Here is a 25,548-nt window from a genome sequence, read left to right on the forward strand (position 1 = left end):
TTTCACATACTCTGAACAGAGACCAAAATTACGCAAAATCATATTTGCCCTTGCATATATTGACCTTAGCTGTCTTTGCATATCTTGACAATCACTGCCTGATGATGACACAATGTAACCAAGATATTTGATAACATAGTTCAAAGATGTACCATACAAATAGACGTTGGAGATACTATTAGGTTTCCATGCACTGTGAAGGAAGACCATACATTTTGTTTTTATAGTGTGAAACTATAATGAAACTATAGTGTGAAATTAATATCATGTTCTACTCCATATTTCTCACAAATTGACACCAGCGTCTGTAGAGCTTTAGCAGATGGACACATCAAGGCTCTGTCGTCTGCTTATAAAAGATGGTTCAGAATACGTGCTCCTAAGTGACACCCGACCCTCGCCAGCCTTAGTTTTTCACTTAAGTCGTCTACATATACCGCAAATAATTTTGGGGAAAGAAAACTTCCCTGACGAACGCCGTTGGAGACCTTGAAAGATTCTGACACACCAGATACCCAACGAACGTAAACTAATTGGTTACGGTACCACCTGGTCAAACACCGCACAATGAACAAAGGCACCTGCTTCTTTATAAGCTTATGAAACAAAGACCAATGATTTACTCGGTCAAATGCCTTTGTGGCATCCATAAAACAGGAGAGTTGTGCCTCTTATAAAAATCAACAATTTCTTTAAGAATAAATATACACATGTCAGTTGATGATGACTTTTAAACCCAAACTGGAAGTCATTCGTCCCAATATACATTTCTAGTCTTGTCAAAATACACAATTCAAACACTTTAGAAATCACAGACACCAGTGCAATGGGTCTATAATTATCAGTAGATGTTAAATCTTTAGCTTTATCTTTTATGATAGGTACAATAACCGCGCTCATTAAATCACCAGGTAAGTCACCGTGAACAAATAGGTCAGTAAAACACATACTCAACAACGGATAAATAGCCGGATTGCCAAAAATTAAATGCTCCGAGGACAAATTATCTTTTCCTGCAGCCTTCCCCTTTTCTAATTTATTGACTGCTTCAACAATTTCTTGTGTAGTAACAATTATGTCATCGTGAAATACAATATTCTGTAATAATGAGGTCACATGATTTTTATGCTTACAGCCCGAAACTGAGTTCAACAACCTTTTGTAGTGATGCTTCCACATATTGGCAATGTTTAAATGCCCACTACAGCCACCCATATTACTTGGAGAAGGACATGATTTAATTGTATCTGATTGAACCAATTTCCAAAACTTATCTGTGTCACCTCAAGACAGTTTGTTGGCCATCGCGTTGGCCCTTGCCTCGTTCTCATTTCTACTGCAAATCCGCAACATGAGTTTAAATTTTGCTCCAGTTTTCCACATAAGTTCCAATAGCGGCCCACTCTACGGTTTTTCGTTTGACACCCTCATCTTGAATGCGTCCCGAGCAATGTGATGATAATCTCGGACATTTCCATTCCAGCCGGGGATTTCATAACAGAACGCAGGTTTTATAGCCGGTATACTTTGCTGTGCCGCCTGTTGCATAGAATGCACTATGTCTGAATAGAAGTTACTCAATTCTTTACCATGGTTTGCATTGCTACAGTTAGGATTCCGACACATTAGCGACTCTTTAGGTAATTTTAAATTACGCGAAAGTTGTCCAGAAATCAATCGATAGTTTTCCAACTCATGCGTTGTAGCTTTTCTCCAATTGGGAACGTTCCTATCATACATGTTAATATTTCCATCATCGGGATCAGAGCGAGTCAGACCAGCAAACTCAATACCCACGCTGAGTGGCAAATGATCCAAAGACATACAATTAAACAAAATGTCAACACTAGAAATTGCATTATGCACTGAGTATGTAGTGACACAGTGGTCCAGCCACGCAGTGGTGTCATGAGCTTCACTATAGTACGTGAAATTGTTATCCCCTGTACCTAAATGATCAACATCGGATATGAATAAATTATTATCACAGCAAAAATGTTCAAGTTCCTGGCCAAATGCAGATTTAGGACTGGCATTAAAATCTCCAATTACAATCACATTTGAAGAATCAAAATCATGAATAATACCATTGATTTTAGCTAAATACATCAAATAGTCATCATAATTATCTTTGGAGCAAGTAGGAAGATACACACATAAAATCAATAAATTAGAAAGTTCTGAATGAAGTTTTAACCCCATAAGTCTGGTGTCCTTTGAATCGATGATTTTTACAAAATTACCCAGTTTCTTACGCTACATGAAGGTCATGCCACCAAATGGTCTACCAACACCGATACCAATCTCGTCATCCATAGCCGATACCCCATTAGCATAAAAATCCCTGTGTATATTCGACAATAGGGTAAGCTCACTTTTAGTTAGCCAGTGTTTTTGAATAGCGACTATATCATGTGAATCACACAACTCACGAATGGCATCAACAGAAGACTTACATCCCCGACAGTTAAAAGTAGCTATTTTAATATTCCTCATATCGATGCGGTTAATAAAACTTAGGAATTAAAATGCCATTTGGCCATGACGTCGGACTTAAAAGACATCTTGCTAGAGAAATCGTAGTTTTTACTTGGAAAGAGGCATATGTATCAAATTTCGTCTCAAGTTTTTCACATTTCACTTTTATATCAAACACCTGATTTACATACATGTAACTACAGATATCCTGTTCCGTGGTAGATGGAGCAAGTCTTGTGACAAATAATTTAAAAGGAGGGCTAGAATGAGCTACCTTGATAGTACGAGCATCATTGACTTTTGCTGTCCCAACTGTTGGTTGCTGGCGCCTTTGTACTATAGTAAATTCATTGTTATAGTTGCTTGTTGATTTACTGATGACTTTAGTCGACACTACAGGTGTTGCATTCTTAGTTACACCAACTGTTGATTCAGTCTCTCTGTTCCACTTAAGTGGCACATTCTTGGTTACGTCATGTCGGAGTGTTTTTGCAATCTCAGCATACGAAACTGATTCAGTTTGCTCAGACATCTGAGTTGGTGTTTTTCCAATCGCATGTCTGGGTATAGGCCTACCTAAATTATAGTCTGTTTCACGTATTATCAATTCATTGGCATTAGGTTCTATTTCGCGTTCAATAGCTGACGGCAGATTCAATTCGACATCATCCACCCTTGGTGAGCTAAGCCGAGATTTCAACTGATTAAGTTTCTTGCGAATAAAGCTCAAATCCTGCATCAAGTCTTTATTTGTCTCTGATTTAAGTTCCAATACCTCACGCCTTAATGATTTCAGCTTCTTTGCCATAAAAGATACGTCCACATGTGTTATGTCAAATGGAGGTAACTTGGTCAAATTCTTTGCCACAAAACAAGGTAAATTTTCTTCATCAATTTCATGAATGAGCTTTATCATATCAAGTACATTATTAGACCGTTTGTTGTGTCCCTGCCGTTTAATAAATCTCGAAGTGATATCGTTACAACAGAGATCAAATAATGTTCTCTTCGCGAAATCAATATCATCGTCTTCAAAGTGATCGACACATAGCTTAGCTAAAATGTCCGTCGGTAAAATGTCAATTTTATTAATAAGAAAACAGTCTAATTCATTGATCATTACACCGCTAGCGGTCAAACCTTTCGTGGGATCTTCTCCCCGATCGTCTGCATTTCCATTTCCAAAGCGTTTCCACTTACAATTAACACAAATTTGAGTATCACCCTGTGCCAGCGTTACCCGCATTCATTTCATCTTTCATCATAATGCCTGATGAGCGAGCACACCGGAGTAGTTTATTGATTTACTAAAAATTTAACCGACATAGCTATAGAACTGTGAAGGTCGTGTTATTAGTTCACACGCAAGTTTAGTGGGATTCAAGAAGACGTCACACACGATTCATGTTTCCAGCTGATATAAATGACTTGTAATAGTATTCAAAGTTAAACTTTTTTCAGTCCATATTTGCCAGAAAACATTTCAATGGTGGCTTCCCCATACATATTTGCTTCATATAAAGAAACATGGAGTATCTATTCTGACATGTTGGCTGTCTATTTCAGATAGCTAAAGTTCCTACAAAACCTTGAAAGCAACAACAGCAGTGCAGTGATGTCAATTTGTTATGCACAGTGGTTTTAATTATCCATGTGATATACCATCGTCGTTGTTTGTGTCAACATTGTGATATTTTCGACTTCTTGTTAAAAACCTCAAGTCCAATTGCTTTGATATTACATATATAGGTACTACATGTGGACCTCTCTCAGATTTGTTCATTTTGTAATGATATCTTTAATTCTCTAATTTTGGTGAATATAATTTTTGTCATTTTTGGTAAAAAGTGATATTTACGACTTCTTGTTGAAAACCGCAAGTCCAATTGCTTTGATATTACATATATAGGTACTACATGTGGACCTCTGTCAGATTTGTTAATTTCAAGATGATATCTTCAATTCTCTAATTTTGATGAATATTTTTGTTATTTTTGGTAAAAAGTGATATTTTCAAATTCTTGTTAAAAACGCAAGTCTGATTGCTTTGATGTTATACATGTAGGTACCTCAGATAGACCTCTCTGATATTTTCAGTTCTTTAATAGAAATATGCATTGCTAACAGCAGAGCTATCTCAGCCGAGAGGCTGCTTGTTCAGAGTTTCAACCAATCATGGCACGTGTAACAACAGTGAAATGTTATAATGTTGAATAGGGGTAATCTCTTAAAAATACAATGTTCATGCATCCATGCGTGTCCGTCCACATCTGTATCTCAGACATTCAAACTTAATAATACATACATGATACATATGTAAGCCTTTAATCCAGCCATTCTGACTTCACTATTCACCTTTGACATTTCCACCACCTCTTGTCGAAGGGGCAACCCACTGATCTCATCAGTAGTGATTGATAATAAATAAATACCCATTAAATGACTGTCAAAACTAGGCTAAGTCAAAGAAGCGATAGACAGAGAATAAGGTTGGGCAGTCAGGGACTGCTGACGATAATTTATTTATTAAACTAAGAACCTACAAACTTTTTAAAACCAAAATTGAACAAGAAAAATACTTAACAATTATGAAAAACAATGAACTTCGCAAATCCTTAGCAAAATTTAGACTTGGCAACCACTGTCTGAAAATTGAAACAGGTCGGCATATAGGTTTGGACTTTTAAAGACAGAGTCTGCAATATGTGCGACAATCACCATGTTGAAGATGAACAACATTTTGTCATAAATTGTCCTCATTACAACGAAATAAGATCAAAACTTTACATTGTAGCTAATAAATGTATACCAAATTTTGACAAATTTAGTAATGAAAATAAATTCATATCATTACTAAGTAACGAGAAAATGTCAATTCCTTTAGCGCAATATTTAAAAAACTGTTTTAATACAAGACAGCAGCACCTACATAAACTAAGCCAGTAACACATTCCTCGTATACCAATTTATCTTTCTTTTTTTTTAATGCTTTTTTGTTCCCTTACTTTTTAGGTAGTTATTTTTCTTTTACTAATTGATTTGTAACCCTTTTCATCCCCTCCGGGGGATGTTGTGTGTTAATAAATAAATAAATTATAAACCGGCGCTTGGTTGGCGCATGCGCAGAAGCCACCATATGAAAAACCCCATATGGAAGGATACATCCCTGTGAGGTAATAAAGTACCTCAAAAAACTATAAACTACAAAGCTCAAAATCTGTAACTACAAACTAGATCTATAAAAACTACAAGCATAAAATAAACAAAAGGGAGGGTGGGTTGGGGAAACAATGCCTGCCATGCGTGTCGAGCCAGCTAGCCAATACCCTCAATCTGTAATGCAGCAATACATATAGTGCCAAGGTGTTAGCCACGCTAGCTAAGATAATCACATATTGAGCTTAAAAGCAATCAAGCATTGGCACCGGTAATCTTTTCCTGCCTTGGCATTGGCTTGAAATTGTCTATACCAATAAACAAGCTGGTTGCTATACAGCTGGTAGTGAGGGGAAAGATTACATTGCTTAATCTGCCACTAAAGGTTACGTAACAAAAGATGACACATTTATAACTGTATTAAACATAAATACATAACCTATTGTTACCACTACAATTCAAGATCAAAATCAAGCATTTCTGCCATTCCAAAACTGGATCTCAGTCATACATGGACATATTAAATTAAAATTAAATATTAACTTGGTACATGCATGGAGGTAAAAAGAGAAGGAGTCACAGCCAAAATAATCCTCCTAAACTTCTTTTGTTTTAGACAAGTTTTATCCCATAATTCCCTTTGTCTTATCGTCCTTTCACCCCAGGATCGTCGCCGACGCGTCATTTACTCTCAAGCGTTGCTGCGCACAGTACACACTCCAAGGTCTTGTTTTACGGTGTCAAAGTAAATGTCAAAAGACATAAAGCATGCGCAGATCTTTTATACGTAGAGGAATTGTGTTTGTGAGAACGGGAAAGTTGGAATTTTGAAAATCAGAGAATTTCTCGTTAAGTTTATGTAATTTTTCGTTTTTCAGCACATTTTTCGTTTTATTTTTGAATCAGCAATATTGTAATGTTTCGAAATTTTGCTAGTACTGTTTTTTAGTCCACAATAAAGCTTGTTTAATGATCTTTGCAATGGTGCATGGCATGAACCGCACCGCGTTGTACCAGAGACTGAATTTTGAGGTTCGAAATGACGCTTTTTGAAGTTTATATCCCTTGTATGTCCTACTTCCTACGGCAGTGCATCAACAAGAAATTTGCTGCATTTTTTGTTTTTGAGCAATCGTTTCGTTCACAACATATGGAAAAACAATTTTTCGTCTGTAATATGCTCTTCGATTTCGTTTAAGTCTTCTGAATTGAAGGACATAGATGTTTCAGCATCGTAGTCAAACTCGTGCGCGTTATCGATCGTCGCCATATTTGTTTAATAAGAATTTGACAGAATTGTCACCGAGTGCTGCCGAAGGCGTTCATAGTATGCTAATTCACGGTAATCCTCACTTCGCTAAGGGGAAACTGTCCTCCTTGATCCGTTCGGAAAATAAACTCCCTGATATATGTACAAACAATGGCGACCATCCTGGTACCTTTGATCTAAGCTTGGCTGTGACTCCTTCTTTTTTTACCTCCATGGTACATGTCTATGTCTATTGAGCATAATGGGGCCTTAATACACATCCTTTTTAGGGGTAGGGGGGAGAGTGGTGTTCCAGATCAAATTCACAATTTCCACATGGCACCATTTTGTTTTAATAATAGCTATTCCAAAGCCATATCTCTTACATTCCTTGACTGATCACATTCATACTTACACATATCATACATGAGCACATGCATTTGTTTTATGAAATGCCCAAACGGTGGCCATTTTAATGTTAACAATTCAGCAAAATCAAGCATTTTCACCATGTTGAACCAGATTGTGTATGGATTGAATTTGTTCAAAATTCACATGTACTTGTAACATTAAACGTCCTTGATGCATTTCATTTTTTTTATTTAATTAGCTCCGCTGTCGACTTTGTCGAGCGGAGCTTATCATATGAGTGATTGTCCGTCGTCGTCGTCCGTCGTCGTCCGTGTCAATGTTTTACTTTTTCAACTTCTTCTTGAAAACTACAAGCCTGAATGCTTTGATACTTGGTGTATATGTACAATGTACCTTGGGTAGACCTCTCTTAGGTTTGTTCATTTCATGTTGATATCTTCAATTCTCTAATTTTGGTGAATATTTTTGGTAAAAAGTGATATTTTCGACTTCTTGTTAAAAACCGCAAGTCCGATTGCTTTGATATTACATATATAGGTACTACATGTGGACCTCTCTCAGATTTGTTCATTTTGTAATGATATCTTTAATTCTCTAATTTTGGTGAATATTTTTGTAATTTTTGGTAAAAAGTGATATTTTCGACTTCTTGTTAAAAACTGTAAGTCTGATTGCTTTGATACTATACATACTGTTCATTTTCTAATGATGTCTTCAGTTCTTTAATTGAAATGTGCATTGCCAACAGCGGAGCTATCTCAGCCGATAGGCTGCTTGTTTAGATTCAAAATGGCCAACTGGTGGCCATTTTGTTTAATGAATGCTGTTTCAGGGCCATATCTCTGAAAAGTCTATTTACATCATACCTTATGTCACCATTGAAATGTTATGTAATATATCTCACAATAATAATATTAATATTACAGAGACATTTTCTTTGTTACATTGCCAATTTTTAAGTTATGCTTAGGAAAATGAGTTTTAGTTTTCCTACTCATATTTTGTAGAATACCATCTATATTTCAAGAATATTTTTTATAATTTTAAATTATATGTCAATTTTAGATTTTTCTGTTATGTTTATGGGCTTGACCTGCAATAAAGATCAATAATATTAATTAGTATAATGCAGTAGGAAATGCTTTATTGACCATTCTTTGTGGGTCAAGAAATATAATAAAGCTAACGAAATGAAATATAGGTTAGGAAAACTTAATGAATATTATAATATCTTTACAACACAGAACTAATCCAGAACAAGTGCAGTCTCTATTGCAGAAGCCAATGAAGTCAGATGTTAATAAAAAGAAAGAATTTGAAAGACTACAGGTAATGAATGTATCAATTGTATTTATAATGAAATGCAAGTTATGTTTTCACATTGAAAGTCAATTTATATCAGGGAAATTGTCTGTTTGTGTTGTTGATTCTGTCATAAAACATTTTCCATTGGTGACAATAACTAAAACTGTTTTTATAATATTGTATGTGTTCTATGTATGTTTTTCAAGATATTGGTTAAAGTTCATTTGAAATAGTTTTTTTCTTGTAGTTACAATAACTCGGACAATTTTTATCTGATCATATTCAACTTTAATAATCTTATCAATCACTATAAAATGTCAACTAAGTTTAATTTTGATGTAACTAGCATGTGCAATACTTAAGATATGAGGTAGAGTTTGGCTGAAGTAAAACACTTGTTCTGATAATAAGAACAATATGTTTGTTATGTGCTCCCTCAGATCTGTCAATTAAATAGGTGTAGTAAACTTGTATTGTGCTCATCATGAGTATAAACAAACAAAAATGAACAAGTAACAGTGTTGTTTTCCCGCTATTTTCAAATCTGGCTAGTATTTTTTGACATAATCATATAATTGTAGTTACTAAGATAGACTTACATAATCACAGAATGTGCAGTTACTAAATTAAAGAACTTACATAATCATAGAATTACAGTTACTAAAAATAAAACTGACATAATCATAGAATTGCAGTTGCTAAAAATAGAACTGACATAATCATAGAATTGCAGTTACTAAAAATAGAACTGACATAATCATAGAATTGTAGTTACTAAAAATAGAACTGACATAATCATAGAATTGCACTTATTAATTAAAATAGAACTGACATAATTATGGAATTGCATAAAACTGTTGTAATCATTGAATGTGCAGTTACTAAAAATAAAACTGGCATAATCATAGAATTGCACTTATTAAAATAGAACTGACATAATTATAGAATTGCATAGAACTGTTGAAATCATGTGCAGTTACTAAAAATAGAACTGACAATCATATAATTGCAGTTACTAAAAATAGAACTGACATAATCATAGAATTGCAGTTACTAAAAATAGAACTGACAATCATAGAATTGCAGTTACTAAAAATAGAACTGACATAATCATAGAATTGCATAAAACTGTTGTAACCATAGAATTGCAGTTACTAAAAATAGAACTGACAATCATAGAATTGCAGTTACTAAAAATAGAACTGACATAATCATAGAATCTGTAGTTACTAAAAATAGAACTGACATAATCATAGAATGTGCAGTTACTAAAAATAGAACTGACATAATCATAGAATCTGCAGTTACTAAAAATAGAACTGACAATCATAGAATTGCAGTTACTAAAAATAAAACTGACATAATCATAGAATTGTACTTATTAAAATAGAACTGACATAATTATGGAATTGCATAAAACTGTTGTAATCATAGAATGTGCAGTTACTAAAAATAAAACTGGCATAATCATAGAATTGCACTTATTAAAATAGAACTGACATAATTATAGAATTGCATAGAACTGTTGAAATCATGTGCAGTTACTAAAAATAGAACTGACATAATCATAGAATTGGCTAGAACTGTTGTAATCATACATGTAGAATGTGCAGTTACTAAAAATAGAACTGACATAATCATAGAATTGCAGTTACTAAAAGTAGAACTGACATAATCATAGAATTGCACTTATTAGAATAGAACTGACATAATTATAGAATTGCAAGAATTGCATAGAACTTTTGTAATCATAGAGTGTGCAGTTACTAAAAATAAAACTGGCATAATCATGGAATTGCACTTATTAAAATAGAACTGACATAATCATAGGATTGCACTTATTAAAATAGAACTGACATAATTATGGAATTGCATAAAACTGTTGTAATCATAGAATGTGCAGTTACTAAATATAAAACTGGCATAATCATAGAATTGCACTTATTAAAATAGAATTGACATAATCATAGGATTGCACTTATTAAAATAGAACTGACATAATTATGGAATTGCATAAAACTGTTGTAATCATTGAATGTGCAGTTACTAAAATAAAACTGGCATAATCATAGAATTGCACTTATTAAAATAGAACTGACATAATTATGGAATTGCATAAAACTGTTGTAATCATAGAATGTGCAGTTACTAAATATAAAACTGGCATAATCATAGAATTGCACTTATTAAAATAGAATTGACATAATCATAGGATTGCACTTATTAAAATAGAACTGACATAATTATGGAATTGCATAAAACTGTTGTAATCATAGAATGTGCAGTTACTAAAAATAGAACTGACATAATCATAGAATTGCATAAAACTGTTGTAATCATAGAATGTGCAGTTACTAAAAAATAGAACTGACATAATCATAGAATTGCATAAAACTGTTGTAATAGAATGTGCAGTTACTAAAAATAGAACTGACATAATCATAGAATGTGCAGTTACTAAAAATAAAACTGGCATAATCATAGAATTGCACTTATTAAAATAGAATTGACATAATCTTAGGATTGCACTTATTAAAATAGAACTGACATAATTATGGAATTGCATAGAACTATTGTAATCATAGAATGTGCAGTTACTAAAATATAGAACTGACATTATCATAGAATTGCACTTATTAAAATAGAACTGACAATCATAGAATTGCAGTTACTAAAAATAGAACTGACATAATCATAGAATTGCAGTTACTAAAAATAGAACTGACAATCATAGAATTGCAGTTACTAAAAATAGAACTGACATAATCATAGAATCTGCAGTTACTAAAAATAGAACTGACATAATCATAGAATCTGCAGTTACTAAAAATAGAACTGACATAATCATAGAATCTGCAGTTACTAAAAATAGAACTGACAATCATAGAATTGCACTTATTAAAATAGAATTGACATAATTATAGGATGGCATCGAACTGTTGTAATCATAGAATGTGCAGTTACTAAAAATAGAACTGACATAATCATAGAATTGCAGTTACTAAAAATAAAACTGACATAATCATAGAATTGTACTTATTAAAATAGAACTGACATAATTATAGGATGGCATCGAACTGTTGTAATCATAGAATGTGCAGTTACTAAAAATAGAACTGACATGATCATAAAATTGCACTTACATGTATTAAAATAGAACTGACATAATTATGGAATTGCATAAAACTGTTGTAATCATAGAATGTGCAGTTACTAAAAATAAAACTGGCATAATCATAGAATTGCAGTTATTAAAATAGAACTGACATAATCATAGGATTGCACTTATTAAAATAGAACTGACATAATTATGGAATTGCATAAAACTGTTGTAATCATTGAATGTGCAGTTACTAAAAATAAAACTGACATAATCATAGAATGTGCAGTTACTAAAAATAGAACTGACAATCTTAGAATTGCAGTTACTAAAATAGAACTGACATAATCATAGAATTGCAGTTACTAAAAATAGAACTGACATAATCATAGAATTGCAGTTACTAAAAGTAGAACTGACATAATCATGGAATTGCACTTATTAGAATAGAACTGACATAATTATAGAATTGCAAGAATTGCATAGAACTTTTGTAATCATAGAATGTGCAGTTACTAAAAATAAAACTGGCATAATCATAGAATTGCACTTATTAAAACAGAACTGACATTATCATAGAATTGCACTTATTAAAATAGAACTGACATAATTATGGAATTGCATAAAACTGTTGTAATCATTGAATGTGCAGTTACTAAAAATAAAACTGGCATAATCATAGAATTGCACTTATTAAAATAGAACTGACATAATTATGGAATTGCACTTATTAAAATAGAACTGACATAATCATAGAATTGCACTTATTAAAATAGAACTGACATAATTATAGAATTGCACTTATTAAAATAGAACTGACATAATTATGGAATTGCATAAAACTGTTGTAATCATTGAATGTGCAGTTACTAAAAATAAAACTGGCATAATCATAGAATTGCACTTATTAAAATAGAACTGACAATCATATAATTGCAGTTACTAAAAATAAAACTGACATAATCATAGAATTGCACTTATTAAAATAGAACTGACATAATCATAGAATTGCACTTATTAAAATAGAACTGACATAATTATGGAATTGCATAAAACTGTTGTAATCATTGAATGTGCAGTTACTAAAAATAAAACTGACATAATCATAGAGTGTGCAGTTACTAAAAATAAAACTGGCATAATCATAGAATTGCACTTATTAAAACAGAACTGACATAATTATAGAATTGCACTTATTAAAATAGAACTGACATAATTATGGAATTGCATAAAACTGTTGTAATCATAGAATGTGCAGTTACTAAAAATAAAACTGACATAATCATAGAGTGTGCAGTTACTAAAAATAAAACTGGCATAATCATAGAATTGCACTTATTAAAACAGAACTGGCATTATCATAGAATTGCACTTATTAAAATAGAACTGACATAATCATAGAATTGCACTTATTAAAACAGAACTGGCATAATCATAGAATTGCACTTATTAAAATAGAACTGACATAATTATGGAATTGCATAAAACTGTTGTAATCATAGAATGTGCAGTTACTAAAAATAAAACTGACATTATCATAGAATTGCACTTATTAAAATAGAACTGACATAATTATAGAATTGCACTTATTAAAATAGAACTGACATAATTATGGAATTGCATAAAACTGTTGTAATCATTGAATGTGCAGTTACTAAAAATAAAACTGGCATAATCATAGAATTGCACTTATTAAAATAGAACTGACAATCATATAATTGCAGTTACTAAAAATAAAACTGGCATAATCATAGAATTGCACTTTTTAAAATAGAACTGACATAATCATAGAATTGCACTTATTAAAATAGAACTGACATAATTATGGAATTGCATAAAACTGTTGTAATCATTGAATGTGCAGTTACTAAAAATAAAACTGGCATAATCATAGAATTGCACTTATTAAAATAGAACTGACATAATCATAGAATTGCACTTATTAAAATAGAACTGACATAATTATGGAATTGCATAAAACTGTTGTAATCATTGAATGTGCAGTTACTAAAAATAAAACTGACATAATCATAGAATGTGCAGTTACTAAAAATAGAACTGACAATCTTAGAATTGCAGTTACTAAAATAGAACTGACATAATCATAGAATTGCAGTTACTAAAAATAGAACTGACATAATCATAGAATTGGCTAGAACTGTTGTAATCATACATGTAGAATGTGCAGTTACTAAAAATAGAACTGACATAATCATAGAATTGCACTTATTAGAATAGAACTGACATAATTATAGAATTGCAAGAATTGCATAGAACTTTTGTAATCATAGAGTGTGCAGTTACTAAAAATAAAACTGACATAATCATAGAATGTGCAGTTACTAAAAATAGAACTGATAATCTTAGAATTGCAGTTACTAAAATAGAACTGACATAATCATAGAATTGCAGTTACTAAAAATAGAACTGACATAATCATAGAATTGGCTAGAACTGTTGTAATCATACATGTAGAATGTGCAGTTACTAAAAATAGAACTGACATAATCATAGAATTGCACTTATTAAAATAGAACTGACATAATTATAGAATTGCATAGAACTGTTGAAATCATAGAATGTACAGTTACTAAAAATAGAACTGACAATCTTAGAATTGCAGTTACTAAAAATAGAACTGACATAATCATAGAATTGCAGATACTAAAAATAGAACTGATGTACATGTAATCATAGAATTGCAGTTACTAAGAATAGAACTGACATAATCATAGAATTGCATACAACTGTTGAAATCATAGAATGTGCGATTACTAAAAATAGAACTGACATAATCATAGAATTGCAGTTTCTACAAATAGAACTGACATAATCATAGAATTGCAGTTACTAAAATAGAACTGATGTACATGTAATCATAGAATTGCAGTTACTAAAAATAGAACTGACATAATCATAGAATTGCACAGAACTGTTGTAATTATAGAATGTGCTGTTACTAAAAATAGAACTGACATAATCATAGAATTGCACTTATTAAAATAGAACTGATGTATATGTAATTATAGAATGTGCAGTTATTGAAAATAGAACTGACATAATTATGGCATTGCATAGAACTGTTGTAATCATACATGTAGAATGTGCAGTTATTAAAATATAACTGACATAATCATAGAATGTGCAGTTACTACAAATATAACTGACATAATCATATAATGACAGTTACTACAAATATAACTGACATAATCATATAATGTGCAGTTACTACAAATAAAACTGGCATAATCATAGAATGTGCAGTTACTACAAATATAACTGACATAATCATATAATGACAGTTACTACAAATATAACTGACATAATCATATAATGTGCAGTTACTACAAATAAAACTGGCATAATCATAGAATGTGCAGTTACTACAAATATAACTGACATAATCATATAATGTGCAGTTACTACAAATATAACTGACATAATCATATAATGTGCAGTTACTACAAATATAACTGACATAATCATATAATGACAGTTACTACAAATATAACTGACATAATCATATAATGACAGTTACTACAAATATAACTGACATAATCATATAATGACAGTTACTACAAATATAACTGGCATAATCATATAATGTGCAGTTACTACAAATAAAACTGGCATAATCATAGAATGTGCAGTTACTACAAATATAACTGACATAATCATATAATGTGCAGTTACTACAAATAAAACTGACATAATCATAGAATGTGCAGTTACTACAAATAAAACTGGCATAATCATAGAATGTGCAGTTACTACAAATATAACTGACATAATCATAGAATGTGCAGTTACTACAAATAAAACTGGCATAATCATAGAATGTGCAGTTACTACAAATATAACTGACATAATCATATAATGACAGTTACTACAAATATAACTGACATAATCATATAATGACAGTTACTACAAATATAACTGGCATAATCATATAATGTGCAGTTACTACAAATAAAACTGGCATAATCATAGAATGTGCAGTTACTACAAATATAACTGACATAATCATATAATGTGCAGTTACTACAAATAAAACTGACATAATCATAGAATGTGCAGTTACTACAAATAAAACTGGCATAATCATAGAATGTGCAGTTACTACAAATATAACTGACATAATCATATAATGACAGTTACTACAAATATAACTGACATAATCATATAATGACAGTTACTACAAATATAACTGGCATAATCATATAATGTGCAGTTACTACAAATAAAACTGGCATAATCATAGAATGTGCAGTTACTACAAATATAACTGACATAATCATATAATGTGCAGTTACTACAAATAAAACTGACATAATCATAGAATGTGCAGTTACTACAAATAAAACTGGCATAATCATAGAATGTGCAGTTACTACAAATATAACTGACATAATCATAGAATGTGCAGTTACTACAAATAAAACTGGCATAATCATAGAATGTGCAGTTACTACAAATATAACTGACATAATCATATAATGACAGTTACTACAAATATAACTGGCATAATCATATAATGTGCAGTTACTACAAATAAAACTGGCATAATCATAGAATGTGCAGTTACTACAAATATAACTGACATAATCATATAATGTGCAGTTACTACAAATAAAACTGACATAATCATAGAATGTGCAGTTACTACAAATAAAACTGGCATAATCATAGAATGTGCAGTTACTACAAATAAAACTGACATAATCATAGAATGTGCAGTTACTACAAATAAAACTGGCATAATCATAGAATGTGCAGTTACTACAAATATAACTGACATAATCATATAATGACAGTTACTACAAATATAACTGACATAATCATATAATGTGCAGTTACTACAAATATAACTGACATAATCATATAATGTGCAGTTACTACAAATATAACTGACATAATCATAGAATGTGCAGTTACTACAAATATAACTGACATAATCATATAATGTGCAGTTACTACAAATATAACTGACATAATCATATAATGTGCAGTTACTACAAATATAACTGACATAATCATAGAATGTGCAGTTACTACAAATAAAACTGGCATAATCATAGAATGTGCAGTTACTACAAATATAACTGACATAATCATAGAATGTGCAGTTACTACAAATATAACTGACATAATCATATAATGACAGTTACTACAAATATAACTGACATAATCATATAATGACAGTTACTACAAATAAAACTGGCATAATCATAGAATGTGCAGTTACTACAAATAAAACTGACATAATCATATAATGTGCAGTTACTACAAATATAACTGACATAATCATAGAATGTGCAGTTACTAAAAATATAACTGACATAATCATAGAATGTGCAGTTACTACAAATATAACTGACATAATCATATAATGACAGTTACTACAAATAAAACTGACATAATCATAGAATGTGCAGTTACTACAAATAAAACTGACATAATCATAGAATGTGCAGTTACTACAAATATAACTGACATAATCATATAATGACAGTTACTACAAATAAAACTGGCATAATCATAGAATGTGCAGTTACTACAAATATAACTGACATAATCATATAATGTGCAGTTACTACAAATATAACTGACATAATCATATAATGTGCAGTTACTACAAATAAAACTGACATAATCATATAATGTGCAGTTACTACAAATATAACTGACATAATCATATAATGTGCAGTTACTACAAATATAACTGACATAATCATATAATGACAGTTACTACAAATATAACTGACATAATCATATAATGTGCAGTTACTACAAATATAACTGACATAATCATAGAATGTGCAGTTACTACAAATATAACTGACATAATCATATAATGTGCAGTTACTACAAATATAACTGACATAATCATAGAATGTGCAGTTACTACAAATATAACTGACATAATCATAGAATGTGCAGTTACTACAAATAAAACTGGCATAATCATAGAATGTGCAGTTACTACAAATATAACTGACATAATCATATAATGTGCAGTTACTACAAATATAACTGACATAATCATATAATGACAGTTACTACAAATAAAACTGACATAATCATATAATGTGCAGTTACTACAAATATAACTGACATAATCATATAATGACAGTTACTACAAATATAACTGACATAATCATATAATGTGCAGTTACTACAAATATAACTGGCATAATCATATAATGACAGTTACTACAAATATAACTGACATAATCATATAATGTGCAGTTACTACAAATATAACTGACATAATCATATAATGACAGTTACTACAAATAAAACTGACATAATCATATAATGTGCAGTTACTACAAATATAACTGACATAATCATATAATGACAGTTACTACAAATAAAACTGACATAATCATATAATGTGCAGTTACTACAAATATAACTGACATAATCATATAATGACAGTTACTACAAATATAACTGACATAATCATATAATGTGCAGTTACTACAAATATAACTGACATAATCATATAATGACAGTTACTACAAATAAAACTGGCATAATCATATAATGACAGTTACTACAAATATAACTGGCATAATCATAGAATGTGCAGTTACTACAAATATAACTGACATAATCATAGAATGTGCAGTTACTACAAATATAACTGACATAATCATATAATGACAGTTACTACAAATATAACTGGCATAATCATAGAATGTGCAGTTACTACAAATATAACTGACATAATCATATAATGACAGTTACTACAAATATAACTGACATAATCATATAATGACAGTACTACAAATAAAACTGGCATAATCATAGAATGTGCAGTTACTACAAATATAACTGACATAATCATAGAATGTGCAGTTACTACAAATATAACTGACATAATCATATAATGTGCAGTTACTACAAATATAACTGACATAATCATATAATGACAGTTACTACAAATAAAACTGACATAATCATAGAATGTGCAGTTACTAAAAATATAACTGACATAATCATATAATGTGCAGTTACTACAAATATAACTGACATAATCATAGAATGTGCAGTTACTACAAATATAACTGGCATAATCATAGAATGTGCAGTTACTACAAATAAAACTGGCATAATCATATAATGTGCAGTTACTACAAATATAACTGACATAATCATATAATGACAGTTACTACAAATAAAACTGACATAATCATAGAATGTGCAGTTACTACAAATAAAACTGACATAATCATATAATGTGCAGTTACTACAAATATAACTGACATAATCATATAATGACAGTTACTACAAATAAAACTGGCATAATCATAGAATGTGCAGTTACTACAAATATAACTGACATAATCATATAATGTGCAGTTACTACAAATATAACTGACATAATCATATAATGACAGTTACTACAAATATAACTGACATAATCATATAATGTGCAGTTACTACAAATATAACTGACATAATCATATAATGACAGTTACTACAAATAAAACTGGCATAATCATAGAATGTGCAGTTACTACAAATATAACTGACATAATCATAGAATGTGCAGTTACTACAAATATAACTGACATAATCATATAATGACAGTTACTACAAATATAACTGACATAATCATATAATGTGCAGTTACTACAAATATAACTGACATAATCATAGAATGTGCAGTTACTACAAATATAACTGACATAATCATATAATGTGCAGTTACTACAAATATAACTGACATAATCATAGAATGTGCAGTTACTACAAATATAACTGACATAATCATAGAATGTGCAGTTACTACAAATATAACTGGCATAATCATAGAATGTGCAGTTACTACAAATAAAACTGGCATAATCATAGAATGTGCAGTTACTACAAATATAACTGACATAATCATATAATGTGCAGTTACTACAAATATAACTGACATAATCATATAATGACAGTTACTACAAATAAAACTGACATAATCATATAATGTGCAGTTACTACAAATATAACTGACATAATCATATAATGACAGTTACTACAAATATAACTGACATAATCATATAATGTGCAGTTACTACAAATATAACTGACATAATCATATAATGACAGTTACTACAAATAAAACTGACATATTCATAGAATGTGCAGTTACTACAAATATAACTGACATAATCATATAATGACAGTTACTACAAATATAACTGACATAATCATATAATGACAGTTACTACAAATAAAACTGGCATAATCATAGAATGTGCAGTTACTACAAATATAACTGACATAATCATAGAATGTGCAGTTACTACAAATATAACTGACATAATCATATAATGTGCAGTTACTACAAATATAACTGACATAATCATATAATGACAGTTACTACAAATAAAACTGACATAATCATAGAATGTGCAGTTACTAAAAATATAACTGACATAATCATATAATGTGCAGTTACCACAAATAAAACTGGCATAATCATAGAATGTGCAGTTACTACAAATATAACTGACATAATCATAGAATGTGCAGTTACTACAAATAAAACTGGCATAATCATAGAATGTGCAGTTACTACAAATATAACTGACATAATCATATAATGTGCAGTTACTACAAATATAACTGACATAATCATATAATGACAGTTACTACAAATATAACTGACATAATCATATAATGTGCAGTTACTACAAATATAACTGACATAATCATAGAATGTGCAGTTACTACAAATAAAACTGGCATAATCATAGAATGTGCAGTTACTACAAATATAACTGACATAATCATAGAATGTGCAGTTACTACAAATATAACTGACATAATCATATAATGACAGTTACTACAAATATAACTGACATAATCATATAATGACAGTTACTACAAATAAAACTGGCATAATCATAGAATGTGCAGTTACTACAAATAAAACTGACATAATCATATAATGTGCAGTTACTACAAATATAACTGACATAATCATAGAATGTGCAGTTACTAAAAATATAACTGACATAATCATAGAATGTGCAGTTACTACAAATATAACTGACATAATCATATAATGACAGTTACTACAAATAAAACTGACATGATCATAGAATGTGCAGTTACTACAAATAAAACTGACATAATCATAGAATGTGCAGTTACTACAAATATAACTGACATAATCATATAATGACAGTTACTACAAATAAAACTGGCATAATCATAGAATGTGCAGTTACTACAAATATAACTGACATAATCATATAATGTGCAGTTACTACAAATATAACTGACATAATCATATAATGTGCAGTTACTACAAATAAAACTGACATAATCATATAATGTGCAGTTACTACAAATATAACTGACATAATCATATAATGTGCAGTTACTACGAATATAACTGACATAATCATATAATGACAGTTACTACAAATATAACTGACATAATCATATAATGTGCAGTTACTACAAATATAACTGACATAATCATAGAATGTGCAGTTACTACAAATATAACTGACATAATCATATAATGTGCAATTACTACAAATATAACTGACATAATCATAGAATGTGCAGTTACTACAAATATAACTGACATAATCATAGAATGTGCAGTTACTACAAATAAAACTGGCATAATCATAGAATGTGCAGTTACTACAAATATAACTGACATAATCATATAATGTGCAGTTACTACAAATATAACTGACATAATCATATAATGACAGTTACTACAAATAAAACTGACATAATCATATAATGTGCAGTTACTACAAATATAACTGACATAATCATATAATGACAGTTACTACAAATATAACTGACATAATCATATAATGTGCAGTTACTACAAATATAACTGGCATAATCATATAATGACAGTTACTACAAATATAACTGACATAATCATATAATGTGCAGTTACTACAAATATAACTGACATAATCATATAATGACAGTTACTACAAATAAAACTGACATAATCATATAATGTGCAGTTACTACAAATATAACTGACATAATCATATAATGACAGTTACTACAAATAAAACTGACATAATCATATAATGTGCAGTTACTACAAATATAACTGACATAATCATATAATGACAGTTACTACAAATATAACTGACATAATCATATAATGTGCAGTTACTACAAATATAACTGACATAATCATATAATGACAGTTACTACAAATAAAACTGGCATAATCATATAATGACAGTTACTACAAATATAACTGGCATAATCATAGAATGTGCAGTTACTACAAATATAACTGACATAATCATAGAATGTGCAGTTACTACAAATATAACTGACATAATCATATAATGACAGTTACTACAAATATAACTGGCATAATCATAGAATGTGCAGTTACTACAAATATAACTGACATAATCATATAATGACAGTTACTACAAATATAACTGACATAATCATATAATGACAGTTACTACAAATATAACTGACATAATCATATAATGACAGTTACTACAAATAAAACTGGCATAATCATAGAATGTGCAGTTACTACAAATATAACTGACATAATCATAGAATGTGCAGTTACTACAAATATAACTGACATAATCATATAATGTGCAGTTACTACAAATATAACTGACATAATCATATAATGACAATTACTACAAATAAAACTGACATAATCATAGAATGTGCAGTTACTAAAAATATAACTGACATAATCATATAATGTGCAGTTACTACAAATATAACTGACATAATCATAGAATGTGCAGTTACTACAAATATAACTGGCATAATCATAGAATGTGCAGTTACTACAAATAAAACTGGCATAATCATATAATGTGCAGTTACTACAAATATAACTGACATAATCATATAATGACAGTTACTACAAATAAAACTGACATAATCATAGAATGTGCAGTTACTACAAATAAAACTGACATAATCATAGAATGTGCAGTTACTACAAATAAAACTGACATAATCATATAATGTGCAGTTACTACAAATATAACTGACATAATCATATAATGACAGTTACTACAAATAAAACTGGCATAATCATAGAATGTGCAGTTACTACAAATATAACTGACATAATCATATAATGTGCAGTTACTACAAATATAACTGACATAATCATATAATGACAGTTACTACAAATATAACTGACATAATCATATAATGTGCAGTTACTACAAATATAACTGACATAATCATATAATGACAGTTACTACAAATAAAACTGGCATAATCATAGAATGTGCAGTTACTACAAATATAACTGACATAATCATATAATGTGCAGTTACTACAAATATAACTGACATAATCATATAATGACAGTTACTACAAATATAACTGACATAATCATATAATGTGCAGTTACTACAAATATAACTGACATAATCATAGAATGTGCAGTTACTACAAATATAACTGACATAATCATATAATGTGCAGTTACTACAAATATAACTGACATAATCATAGAATGTGCAGTTACTACAAATATAACTGACATAATCATAGAATGTGCAGTTACTACAAATAAAACTGGCATAATCATAGAATGTGCAGTTACTACAAATATAACTGACATAATCATATAATGTGCAGTTACTACAAATATAACTGACATAATCATATAATGACAGTTACTACAAATAAAACTGACATAATCATATAATGTGCAGTTACTACAAATATAACTGACATAATCATATAATGACAGTTACTACAAATATAACTGACATAATCATATAATGTGCAGTTACTACAAATATAACTGACATAATCATATAATGACAGTTACTACAAATAAAACTGACATAATCATAGAATGTGCAGTTACTACAAATATAACTGACATAATCATATAATGACAGTTACTACAAATATAACTGACATAATCATATAATGACAGTTACTACAAATAAAACTGGCATAATCATAGAATGTGCAGTTACTACAAATATAACTGACATAATCATAGAATGTGCAGTTACTACAAATATAACTGACATAATCATATAATGTGCAGTTACTACAAATATAACTGACATAATCATATAATGACAGTTACTACAAATAAAACTGACATAATCATAGAATGTGCAGTTACTAAAAATATAACTGACATAATCATATAATGTGCAGTTACTACAAATAAAACTGGCATAATCATAGAATGTGCAGTTACTACAAATATAACTGACATAATCATAGAATGTGCAGTTACTACAAATAAAACTGGCATAATCATAGAATGTGCAGTTACTACAAATATAACTGACATAATCATATAATGTGCAGTTACTACAAATATAACTGACATAATCATATAATGACAGTTACTACAAATAAAACTGACATAATCATATAATGTGCAGTTACTACAAATAAAACTGGCATAATCATAGAATGTGCAGTTACTACAAATATAACTGACATAATCATAGAATGTGCAGTTACTACAAATATAACTGACATAATCATATAATGTGCAGTTACTACAAATATAACTGACATAATCATATAATGACAGTTACTACAAATAAAACTGGCATAATCATATAATGACAGTTACTACAAATATAACTGACATAATCATAGAATGTGCAGTTACTAAAAATATAACTGACATAATCATAGAATGTGCAGTTACTACAAATATAACTGACATAATCATATAATGACAGTTACTACAAATAAAACTGACATAATCATAGAATGTGCAGTTACTACAAATAAAACTGGCATAATCATAGAATGTGCAGTTACTACAAATATAACTGGCATAATCATAGAATGTGCAGTTACTACAAATATAACTGACATAATCATATAATGTGCAGTTACTACAAATAAAACTGGCATAATCATAGAATGTGCAGTTACTACAAATATAACTGACATAATCATATAATGTGCAGTTACTACAAATATAACTGACATAATCATATAATGTGCAGTTACTACAAATATAACTGACATAATCATATAATGTGCAGTTACTACAAATATAACTGACATAATCATAGAATGTGCAGTTACTACAAATAAAACTGGCATAATCATAGAATGTGCAGTTACTACAAATATAACTGACATAATCATAGAATGTGCAGTTACTACAAATATAACTGACATAATCATATAATGACAGTTACTACAAATGTAACTGACATAATCATATAATGACAGTTACTACAAATAAAACTGGCATAATCATAGAATGTGCAGCTACTACAAATAAAACTGACATAATCATATAATGTGCAGTTACTACAAATATAACTGACATAATCATAGAATGTGCAGTTACTAAAAATATAACTGACATAATCATAGAATGTGCAGTTACTACAAATATAACTGACATAATCATATAATGACAGTTACTACAAATAAAACTGACATAATCATAGAATGTGCAGTTACTACAAATAAAACTGACATAATCATAGAATGTGCAGTTACTACAAATATAACTGACATAATCATATAATGACAGTTACTACAAATAAAACTGGCATAATCATAGAATGTGCAGTTACTAAAAATATAACTGACATAATCATAGAATGTGCAGTTACTACAAATAAAACTGACATAATCATATAATGTGCAGTTACTACAAATATAACTGACATAATCATATAATGACTGTTACTACAAATATAACTGACATAATCATATAATGTGCAGTTACTACAAATATAACTGACATAATCATAGAATGTGCAGTTACTACAAATATAACTGACATAATCATATAATGTGCAGTTACTACAAATATAACTGACATAATCATAGAATGTGCAGTTACTACAAATATAACTGACATAATCATAGAATGTGCAGTTACTACAAATAAAAC

General features: G+C 29.8%; 1 protein-coding gene across 2 annotated transcripts in view; it reads left to right on the forward strand.

Annotated features, from left to right (window-relative positions):
• The window catches only part of LOC144352383 (ATP synthase mitochondrial F1 complex assembly factor 1-like), a 155,615-nt gene that overhangs the window by 9,061 nt on the left and 121,006 nt on the right, over window positions 1-25,548 (forward strand). For both annotated transcript variants that reach the window (XM_085503028.1, XM_085503029.1), the window contains exon 2: window positions 8,500-8,584. In XM_085503028.1, the coding sequence (XP_085359154.1) occupies window positions 8,500-8,584 (85 nt within the window). The remainder of the gene's footprint in view (window positions 1-8,499; window positions 8,585-25,548) is intronic.

Source organism: Saccoglossus kowalevskii, chromosome 9 (genome assembly GCF_978046115.1).
Source record: "Saccoglossus kowalevskii chromosome 9, keSacKowa6.1, whole genome shotgun sequence".
Lineage (NCBI taxonomy): Eukaryota > Metazoa > Hemichordata > Enteropneusta > Harrimaniidae > Saccoglossus > Saccoglossus kowalevskii.